This window comes from Larus michahellis, chromosome 12 (assembly GCF_964199755.1).
Source record: "Larus michahellis chromosome 12, bLarMic1.1, whole genome shotgun sequence".
NCBI lineage: Eukaryota > Metazoa > Chordata > Aves > Charadriiformes > Laridae > Larus > Larus michahellis.
Window position 1 is genome coordinate 16855155 of NC_133907.1, and position 11382 is coordinate 16866536.

The window sequence follows — 11382 nt, forward strand, 5'->3', positions numbered from 1 at the left end:
TCTCATTTTTTAACTTGGCAACCTAAGAAATGTGAAGTCACGTGAGCATGTTGCCGAAGGACTTCAAGGGAGCCTGTGGAGCATATTTTGCACTCTTGCGATTTAATTGAAAGAGTGAGAGCATTGATTTATTAACAGAGATGCTGGTTTTCCCCAGAACTTCTCTTGAAATGAGCATTGACCTGAGAGAGACTAAACTCTTTAATTTCTAGGACTTTCTTCAATTTCTCAGTCTGGAGAAAAACTTACCTTTGCAAACGTGTTTTATGATACGGTGGTTTCACCACTTACTCTAGTGTGAGAAAACTTGCTTGGGATAGTTTTGCCAATTTTTTTTTTTTAAACTGGGGAGGTGTGTGTGGTGGGGGGAGGGTAGAGGGTGGGTTAAAAAAATTGCATCTGTAAATTAAAAAATACGGTGAAATGGAAGATACAGCATTTTGTAAAAGCAGCCCGATCGCACGACGGAAGATCCTTGTGACTCCCTTTGAAAATAATGCTTTTTCCCTCTACTTTTATTCTAGCCTCCTCTCAACATTTAACACAGAAAAAAAGTTCAGTTGCAACATCAGAAAGTACTGTTCAAAGAACAGGTAAATCTCACTTTGGAAAAGCAGAATATAGGTGAACTAAACTCTTTATGCTTGTAACTGAAAAGGCATTTATTTTAATGCATATTTAATGGTCACTAATATGCCTGATTGATAGCTTGGGGATTGTTTCTCTTTTTTATTATTTGTGCTTTTGGGATTGCTTTCCTTTGTTAGATACGTTGTGCTTTAGAAGTCTCCAAAGACTTATTGGCGATTGAGTATGGCATCAAGTAAAACAAATTAAAAAATCACTAAGGCAGTTTTTAGATACTCGCTCGTAAGCTGGAAGGATGGGATTTGTAATGACACGTTGTGTTTGAGTTTTGAAGTTTCGTTAAGGGCAAACAGGAGTTTTTCTTTTATACAGGGACACTTCTGAAAATATTTTCAAAAGCCATGCTGGGAATGTGATTTTGAGAGTTGTAATCCTTTTTTTTTCTGTCCAGCTTTTAATGAACCCTCGGCAGTGTTTCAGGGATGGAGCCCCGGCAGATGACTTTTTGTTGTTGCCATCTATTATCATGGCGTTTCACCGCCGGTTCTGTGGTGTTCCCAAAAAGTCATTCCCAAAATGAGTAGGGCAAATGGATTGTCGTGGACTTGCACATGGGAAGTGTCGCTCTCCGTCAATTTGCCATCTCTAATTATGATTAGAAGTAGAGCTTTCAGAACGTGAAAATTGCACGGAATTGCTTTCTTTAAACTTCCACTTAAGCAGAGATGTTCGTGCCCCCGGTCGCTCTACATCTGAGTCATTGCCCCAGGGCTGATGTGGCTGCACTAGGGACTTCCTGCTGGGAGGAAAAAGCACCGACGTTATTGATTTTTACTACTCGATATTCCCCCTGTTCAGATTTTGGGTAGGAAGAAAAGCAACTCTTTCCTTGTGTTGCTTAAGCTGTTTTATTACCAAGATGTCCCTTTTTCCCAGACGGTGCTATGCACGCTTACGCTGAAGAGTCTGGTGTTCCAACAACACAAACTGTAAGGGGTATTTACCATAAGGGGGATAGATATTACTTGTTTTCATACTTTTTTTTAGACCTTTATTCCATGTGCACACGCTGGCAAACTTTGCGTTACTGAATTGATCTTAAAGCCACGGTTTTGTGCACCACTGCCCCCAAGCTGGTAGGGTGTTTAGTGGCGCAAGGGGGTACGCTATGAGAGGGGGCGAGAGGCGAGGTGACGAGGAGTTCAGACGTGGCACGGCGATGGCAATCCCTAACCCAGTGGCAGTTTTTCACCAGAGGTGCCGGGTTTAGGTGTAGCGACTCCCTCTCAACAAAGGATCTGGCGGATATGGGGAGAATGAAAAGATGGACAGTAAAAAGGTTAGAAATCTTCCATGGTGAAAAGGAGAGCTGTTCATTGCAGTGAAGACTCAAAAGGAAAGCCGATCTCTATGTATAAAATCACCAGGAGAGAGGGAGACAAAGGCGGCAGCTCAGACTTCCCTTCACATCATCTCCCGAGAGACATTTTCCCAATTCAGTAGAAGTATATTTGGGCTTCAGAAAATTGTCTTCCTTTGCATTAGAAGGTATTGCTGTGAGAGGCGGTTGGGTTAAGGCAAAATTTTCCATGCATACCCAGATTCATGTTTTTAAGGTTTAAAACTAACAAACCCTAGATGTTTTAGAAGGAATAAACTGTCCAAAATGGAAGTTTTAAAAGGGAGAGGACAAGGGCTACAGTCAGGAAGCTTCTCCATGGTTTTCTTCTGCAGGGTTCCTTTTAACTTTTCTCTGTTGTAGCTGGTGCAGGCTGTAACGAGGAGGAGCACTTGGCTGATGCGGTGCTTTGACAGTCAGCGTGCTTTGCTTTGAGAGTAACAATAGATGAGAGAAATTTATTCCTCGGACCTAATGCATAATGAGAAAAATGTGAGATAGTCATGCCTTGTCAGCGGGTACGTACTTCTACAGCAGACTTAAAAATTATCTTTTTCTCTTGTAGAACTTGAAACAAATGCTCCAGTAGTTGCTGGTCAAAGGTAAGGAGATAGTTTGTGTAGAATAGATAAAGCTTTCATGGGAGGAAGTCCCTTTCTCTTTGCTTCAATTGCACAACTTCTGCTACTGCTTTTCATTTTCTTGACCATACCCTTTCTGTCCTGCTAAGAAATTGGGATAGTTGAATGTTTCAAAACACTGATGAAATGCAGAATGTACGGTAACTTTTTCCTGTGTCTGTCTTCATGCTTTGGGAAAGTTTCCTCTTATCCCTTCAGGCCTGAGTGTTTCACATCCTGGAAGGGTCTTGATGGTTCCACTGTTCGTTATTTTCTGAAAACAAATCAAAACTAAAACCCCCAAAGCCATGCCAAGCTTAGCTGTCACGTGAGTTTTTGTTTTCTGAAAGTAGGTCTTTCTAAAGTTTGTTCTTCTTCTGCCTTCATGACTGTTTTATCCCGATTTCCTCTGTGTTTGCTTGTTGACACCTTGCTGAAACCTGGTAGGAATGCCAAGTAGATACTCCATCTTGTCCCCATTAAGACATTCAGTAATTAAAAGATCAAACGTGATTTCCAAGATCTATTTCTGTTAGAGTCTAAACCCACCAGGCTCTTACGCTTAGTCTAGGCAGCTGTAATGACAGACCTTCGTCAGGTTTTTGAGTGACGGTGGTGGCACGGCTGGCCAGGCTTTTGATGCTCCCTCGTCAGTGGAGCGATCCCCTAAGCCAGGGCAAGAGGCGCGACTCGCTCGGTTGGTTCATCAGGAAAAAAGACAGCGTCTTCTTTTGTAAGGGAGGTAACGCCATACGCCTTCTCAGAGCAGGAATGACTCTGAATTGAATAATTAACTATATTTACCTTCCCTTGGATTGGGATCTTTCTCGTTGTATCAAAGACAAACTGACATTTCACGACAAGTTGGTTCTAGGGTAGAATTTTTCCGAAAAGCTGAAGGTGCGACACTTGGCAGATGAGCAGATTCTCTGCGTGAAGTGTCCTTGCGTGACCGTTCTCCGGACTCATTCAGCACATCAAATTACCGCAAGTGCATTTCTGGTTGGATTTTTCCAGACTGATGCTTTTCTGAGCAAGACCGGAAAAGAAGGGAAGGTTTCGGGCAAACTGTGAGTCTAGTGATGGCTGATACTCACAGCGGTCAGCTTTGAGCTCCCGGAGTTAAACACTGTATGGTACAAACCTTAGAGGAACCTTGCAACCTACAAAGCACTAGAAATGTTTTCACTTGGGCCAACTTGATTTCCTCCTAGAAAAGGAGAGGGGGTGATGTGTTGGTTCCTATGAGACAATCCAAACTATGGATTAGTCACTAGAATCTGTAAAAATCATCTGTAATAACTGCCCTTCGGCTGATGCTGCCTGTTTGCTCGCCTCCAGGTGCCCTCTGAAGTAGGTGGCTGTCGTTTCAGCCGCCCAGGTTTCTTAGCGGGAGGCCAGTTTGTGACCTGTTTGGGGGATTGGGTTTATAGGTTGCCCCTAATACTGACTTACGGGGACACAGATTTCAGCAGTCATTTTGCATCTGAGACAATCCGTGTGCTTCCATACTCTCCTCTGCTGCGTGTTTCCTTGCTTGGGAGTGTTTGTCTCTCCTTTCGTTGACAAACTGTGTTTTATTTCAGGTAGCTGTTACATACCACAACCAGTGTTTGTAGTAGTTTTTCCTCTCAAAGCAGGATTCTCTGAAACACTGACACTGTAGCGGAACCTCCGTAACGCACAGGTCTGCTCTGTGTGTTTTCGGTCAGTTCTCTGATTAAGGCAGCCTTTCCTAAAATCTTCTAAGTATCACCCAAAGGGCATGAAATGAGTTTTCTTTCTCCTTTTCCGTTATCAGCAGAATAATTTGTTCGGTGACTTACCTTTGAATTTGCAGGAGACGAGTTTAGCTTAATCTTCAGAAACTTAGTCATTGGAAATTGTCTGGCGTTAAGAAGGAGAAAACACCCAAACCTCGGGATGAGTTTACAGGGTTCAGAGTGATAAAATAAAAGAGGATTTTAATTACAAAATGTAGCACTCCATTTATTGTCTCAGTGACAAGAAATGCGGATTTCCACGCTACCTAAAATTATTTTTTTGTAGCAGGAAAAGCTTTTTGTTATAGAAAAAACATTTTAACTTTAACCTTTAAAGCTTGAAGAAAGTTTTAAATAAACCTTAAGCTTTTTACTATGTAAAGAGATCACTTGGATCGATGGAGCGAGCCTTTTTAGTGGAAACAGAAGCTGGCATGCTCCCTGAAGAGCTCGTAATCCCTCCTTGTGTTCATCTGCAATTTCAACTCTGTATTCCCGTATCGTAGCAGTCTCTAATGTAACTTGTTTGCTTTTCCTAGACTTCAGTAATGGTGGCGCCTGTGGAAAACAGAGCAGACAATTTATAATGCATCTAATTTCTTGGTCTTCTAATGTTGAAAATATTCTCTTTGAGGACTTCTCAATTCTGTATCCTCTGATAATTTTTAATAGAAACGGACTATACTCTGGCTTACTCAGGTCATTCTTCATCTGATAAACCTTCTGGTATCTCTAGCATTTCATATCTTCAGTGCTAATAGTCCGGAACTGGTACCTGTGTCGGTCCATCCTCCAGCTTGTCTGAGTTGCATAGAAAAACGTAATTCTTCTTACACTTCATCAGAAATATTTTGTCCCACTTTATTAGTAATGAGACAAAAGAGAATTGTGAAAAGTCTAAAACTCCAAATAGAAGAAATTCAAGAACAGAGGATTCTGCCGCTTCACAGGAAACTGTAGAGAATGGCCAGCGCAAGAGGTCCTCCAGACCAGCCTCTGCATCCAGCACTGCAAAAGGTAAAACGCACGGCCGTCCTTTCTCTGGAGAGGGCAGGGAGTAACTTCTTCCCCAAATAATAACCCTTTCGGTAACCGGCTCGTAACAGTGCTTTACAGCTGGTAAACGTTGTGTGCCGTTAACTCCAGTTTCAGTGATTTAGTCACAGGTTGGTGTTGAAGTATTTACCAACGTCTGCACCGGCAGTAAATCTTGTATGAATTTCCATTTTGTTAAATTTGTGGAACTTGTTTTCTGCAGCACTCACCAACGTAGTGTCCAGCCAGCTTGCCTAGTTGAACTTGAATTCTCTTGGCAGAAACGTGGTGCCATTAAAAGGACCGTACTCAAGTCAAAAAGTGACTTTTTTTTTTTTTTTTTTTTTTTTTTTCCCCTTGAAGCCTGAAAGACACCAGACAAACACTTAAGTCTTCCCAAGTGCACGGTCAGCTCTTGCGGAGCCGAGTGCTGTGGTTGAGGCAGGCTCAGAACGCCGCCTGCGGCACCCGGGGGTGCCGTGTGCTCGCGCACGGGGCCTCGGCGGCTCTCCCAACAACACGGGAAATCCTAAAATTACAGATATTAACCCACGGCAGTAGCGGTTGCTGACGTGCCTTATTTCCGCGCAGGTTACAATCTCTAACAAAAACGTGCAGCGTTCGCGTGACGCGCGCGGTCATTGCCGCAGTGCACGGTCCACGGTGCCGTTCTGCATTCCCGAAGCTAATTCTGTCAGCTCCTTGCGGTTCAGGGTCAGAACAATTCTGATGGATGAAAGTTGTGCGAGAGGGTAGAGAGAGACCGTCAAGAGGCAACATTCGACCAGTATTTTAAAGATAACAGACAGAACACAGAGGTATTAATATAAATTTATTACAAAAGGAAGTCAAGCTGAATTCAGCAACCGTTTTTCCGTACTGAAGATACTAAAATTTGATGGTAAGAATATTTGCATTTTAAGAGTTTCAAAGACTTCCAGCTATACGTAATGGTGCGATGACTCTGAAAGATTACACGGAGGGACCTATGCGTTCTGCACTTCTGTGGCTGCTGAATTTAATTAAATTTACTTCTTGTGGCAGGATTGTGCAGAAGAATCTCAGTCTGTGTTGTAACGATAAGTTTTCTTTCGTGATTGTGAAGAAAAGTCTGAAAAATGTGAAGCCAATGTAAAACCGATTTGGTGATACTTTCCCTGAGTTTGAGGGGATCTGAAAGGCGTGACCTGCCCCACATACCGTAACGGATAAACCTAAAGATGACAACCAGTGGCACGTCAAATTCTGAAAACGTGGGAACATGAAAGTACATCAAATTTAAATAACGCCAGAGCTCGCTTAGGGGTTTTGTACTGCCTGTATTATTGCTTTACCTCTGTAAGTAAAATAATTGTTTTTAAAACATGTGTCTGAAACTGCTGCAGCGTCTAAGGGTTTTGCTTGAAAACGTAGGTCCCGCTTGCCGTGGATCCCCCGGCTTTGGTTGCTTGCCGCCATGCGAGCGGCTGCTTCCAAGGCGTAGAGAAAAAGGGCAAACCAAGGCCCTGTGGTGGAAGGGGACAGGCCGGAGGATTCGTGAGGTAGCTGAAGGAGGGTAACGAGGTTTGCCACTTGTGCCTACTCTGTCCTACATTTTTATTAGTGAATCCTAGCTCAAGAAAGCTCATTTGTTTGCTATGCTCCTGGCCTCCTCCGGGACACCGACGGTGACATTATCCGTGGCCTGCGAAACTCGCTAATTCACGTTAAAGAGAGTGCGGGGCTGGGAGGCCGGCACCTTTGGAGACGGAGGCTGGTTAAGGTCGCTGTGAAAACGTCGCGCAGGAAAAACTTAAATACTGCAGGGAGAGGAGAAGAGGGCTTTGACCAGGTCGTGTAGGAATTCCCTTCCTAAGCATTGGGAAGGAGGCGGCAGAGGGAGAGCTGGGAGAGAAGAGACACGCTGAACGCCAGCCCTCGCCCACCCGTCCAGGGCGTGCTCCGGGGCGCAGGTTTGGGGCAGGGGCAGGCGAGGGAGGTGCTGGTGACGCTGGTGATGCTCGCAAGGGACCGGGGATGGGGACGGGCGCTGACGGCTGCCCCATTCGTTCTCCCAAGCCCGGAGACCGCAGCCGCAGCAGGGACGGCCACAGCGAACGCTTCCGCTGACCGAGCTCCTTAAAAGCCTCCGGGGCTGCTCGGAGGGAGCTGCCGTGACGGGCAGTCGCGCCTGCTGAGATGTGTCACTTCCAAAAACTGGTACTTTATCGGTATTTTCACTTTTTGGAGTGCCTTTCCAGCAAGGGCTGTTTCAGTGTTTACTGTAGCTTCGAGTTTGTTAAATTTTGAAACGTTGCATTTTTTATTTGAATACAACACTGAAGAGCCGTGGGGTTGTACCCTTGCTTTTCTAGTTTTAGACGTCTTGGAGTTTTTTTCCCTTTTGACTCTGAACATACACACAGCTCTAGCAGCTTTTGGAAAATATTGTAAAGAGCCAAAGATACATTGCCAACATTTAAAACCATATTTTAAAAAAAATCTAAAGATGCAAACGCCCTTGGTCCTTACTCTTTTTTTTTTGTTGTTGTTGTCGTTGTGAAATGGAAACGTAGTGCCTTGGTAAGTGCACTGAAAACGTCATCTCCTTTCCCTGTGGGCTTCTGCGCGCGCTCCCGCTTGTTCTGCTGCGGCGCTCGGTAACGTTTTGTACCTTTCTGCGTAAGCTGTCGCTCGGTGAATCACAGCGTCCGCGGAGGAGACTTGGTTTCTAATGCCCTGACTTTCCCAAGGACTCAAACAACTAGATTCTTAACTTGCGTGGTGGGCTCCAAAATATCTTCTGAAGGTTTTCTATAACCATCTCCCCGCCGCTCGGGGCTGGTTTTCTCGCAGCCCGTGCCCGGCGCGGCGCTGCCGATTTGTGGAGAATTCCTTCTGCGGTGCGGCCGAGCGAGTCGTGGCACGTGGGGAACTCAGGTTAAAGAACGAGTCGAAAATACACGACTCTTCCTTTTTTAAGGCGGTGATATTAGGACTTCGGACACGTCAGAGTGGCGAGGCTCGGAGGTGGTGTCGGTGCAGGAGCGCGGGGGAGCTCCGTGCGTGTCGCTGCTGGCGGCGGCCGTCGGGGCAGAGGGTCCCTCGGTGTGACGGCTCGTGCCCCGTTCCGCCGAGATCCTGCTCGGCACAGGGTTCCACCCCCGGTGATTTTAGAAAAATAAAAGGGCGATCTGTGCACCTCTGGGGAATGGCTTACCGACTTCGTATCCATGCTTTTTTTCTTCTCTTGATTTCAGAGACGAGTGCCAGTGCAATGCAGTCAAAAAGAAGAAAATCCAAGTAAATTACTGCATGGAAACATGAAACTTGTAAATGAGTGTGAATTTACCGATAGGAATTTTGAGCTGTGATTTTTCTTTTTTTAAATAAAATTCTGTACAGTAAGTCATTTTAATATTATACTGTTCCCAACAAATGATTTTTTTCTAAAAAACAGATAAATAGATATAAAAAACTGGGTTCTTCTAAAACCCCCTGGGTTTACAAAGTGAAGTCCAGGGTTAGCACATTAGGTTAACGTGTTTGTATGAAATGGAAGGGGAGGGGAAGACAATTGTAAATTTATTTGTTTCCACTTTTCATAAACGAATTAGAATACAGGGTTGTCATTTTTAGGTATTGAAATAATGTATTGTGCTGTTGTTTAAGTACTGTATGTGAATAGCAGTAAGAGGGTTTATAAACAAACCCGATCTCCTTTGGAAATGTAAATAATTTTATTATATAGTAGACCTGATGTATTTGTTGTAGAAATGGACCAGTGAAACGAAAAAATAAATTTAAGGGTTTGTATAATGTGGAATCCCTCATGCTCTAAATAAATGTTATTGTCCTATAATTTGGGTTGTATAATTATTAGCAGCAACGGCAGCATCGTTCCAAACAGGAAGATCGAAGGGATTATTTAGAGCTCTAGGCCCGCAAGCTCCTTATATGGAGCTTTAGAAAGGAATTTGTTTAACCACAAACGAATTAACTGATGCAGCTGTTCTTGCAAAGCAAGAAACAAACGGCCGAGGCCGCCCTGGGGATCCGCGGGCTGAAGACGGAGTGGGGAGAGCCAGAAGACGGCACTCCCCGCGCGTAAAGCTTCTCAGCAGGAAAAGGCGGCTGAGAAAAATGCCGTGTTAAACGGTTTGAGGACTTTCTGAACCGCGGTAGCCTGCGGCGGGTTTCCCAGGACAAGGATGCTGCCGGGGGTGGTGGCTGCTCTGGGTGCGCTGCCGCGGAAAGTGGGTCAGTGTTGCGGGGAGCGCGCGCGGTGAGACGCGGAGAAGCCAGGCTTTTCTGATGGCTCGTTGCTTGGTGCACAAAGAGATACTTCTGCCTTTTTTCTTCTCTTACGGAATTTGAAAAATCTACTGACGTATATGAAAAGACCGATTAAATACAAGCTGTGATTCGATATAAGCTGTCACCTCTTCTAATGGCAGGAGTTACCTCTTTGTGCACGCGGTAATAGACACTGAGCAAGGCTGACGTCTCCGGTCCTCACCGTCAGAGTTTGGACGTTCTGTGTCTTTTGCACGGGAGGAGTGGGATGCTGGTCGGGGAATGATGCCTCTTCCCAACCCCCAGGAGCCCCAAAAGCCCCAGGAGCCCCTCTGCTCCGCAGCCCCCGCACCCTCAAGGGGCTGGCACTTCTCATACTTTACGGGGCTGGGGGGGGGTGTAGCGTGAAGCTGATTTCCGCAAAAAGTGTCTCCTCTTTTAGGATTATAGGTCCACGCGTACACATTTATATATGCATGTATTTCTGTATGCACTCACACGCCTGCGCACAGTCCCGAGGAAGCCGTTTCTGAAATGGCCCATTTTTACTACTTCCATCCTCCACGTCGCGGTTCTTCACCCTCGGTTTTAGTTGGCCAGTTCACAAAATGGGGTTTTGTTCCCCACGTCAGTCGTGCCGAGGACAAGGCAGGGTTGCCCTGCGCCGGCCGAAGCCTTTGGTGGGGTGGAAAGGCCCCGTCGGGGTCTTGCTCTTTGATGTCCACCGACTCTGCCCGCAGCGCGAGGGGCGAGTGCAGGTGACCTGGCGTGCGCTCTGCTTGGCCTCACCTCTGCTATTGCCGGTCAGGTCCGTTGGGATGTTTTGGGAAACGAGGAGCTGGGAAAGTCCACAAAACGGCAAGGTCGTCTCCACAGGTAATGACCATGTACCAAAAAACTAGGGGAAGAGAGGGGATGCACTCGGGTTTGCGGAAGACACCACTTTGGGGGAAGCAGATGAGCTGGTGGACAGGGTCACTGTTTAGAGGGACATGGACCTCGGGAAAGGACAGATGCAAGAGCCCACGCCTGGGAGGGAGCCTGGGAAGGAGCCAAGGACCTTGTACTGGTGCCCACTGATGCACTTGGCATTGACCAGCTGGGGAGCAGCTCTGCGCTCTCGGAGCCCTTGGGGACGGCAAGCAAAGCCCGGCTGAGTGCAGCAAGGAATGACGGAATTTTTCCGAGTTGGAAGGGACCTCTAGAGATCACCCAGTCCAACTCCCCTGCCAAAGCAGGATTGCCCAGAGCACATCACTCAGAGCTGCATCCAGGCGGGGCTTGAAAGTCTCCAGAGAAGGGACTCCACGACCTCCCTGGGCAGCCTGTTCCGGGGCTCTGTCACCCTCACCGTAAAGTTTTTTCTCATATTTGTTCGGAACTTCCCATGTTGCAGCTTGTGCCCGTTACCCCTCGTCCTGTTACTGGGAACCACTGAAGAGTCTGGCTCCGTCCTCCTTCAACCCACCCTTTAGATACTTGTCAACATTAATAAGGTCTCCCCTCGGCCTTCTCTTCTCCAGGCTAAAGAGTCTCAGCTCTCTCAGCCTTTCCTCATCAGGGAGATGCTCCAAGCCCTCAAGGAGGGCTGGGGCACGGCACAGGCGGAGCCAGTGGGTGAGGGAAGTGATCCTTCCCCTCTGCTTGACCCTGCTTAGACCATACCTGGAGCGTTACCACCTTGTTCCCAGTGCCACCCACT

General features: G+C 46.3%; 1 protein-coding gene across 9 annotated transcripts in view; it reads left to right on the plus strand.

Annotated features, from left to right (window-relative positions):
• Window positions 1–9246, plus strand: part of NCOA6 (nuclear receptor coactivator 6) — a 50916-nt gene extending 41670 nt beyond the window's left edge. For 3 of the 9 annotated variants that reach the window (XM_074605776.1, XM_074605779.1, XM_074605783.1), the window contains 4 exons: window positions 525–593; window positions 2553–2589; window positions 5239–5387; window positions 6450–9246. In XM_074605776.1, coding sequence (XP_074461877.1) covers window positions 525–593; window positions 2553–2589; window positions 5239–5387; window positions 6450–6502 — 308 coding nt within the window. In that variant the 3' untranslated portion in view covers window positions 6503–9246. Of the gene's footprint in view, window positions 1–524; window positions 594–1039; window positions 2590–4909; window positions 5388–5996 lie in introns of those variants that run through there. The other 6 variants (XM_074605784.1, XM_074605778.1, XM_074605777.1 and 3 more) reach the window with 6 other exon arrangements.
• Window positions 9247–11382: the final 2136 nt, after the last annotated feature.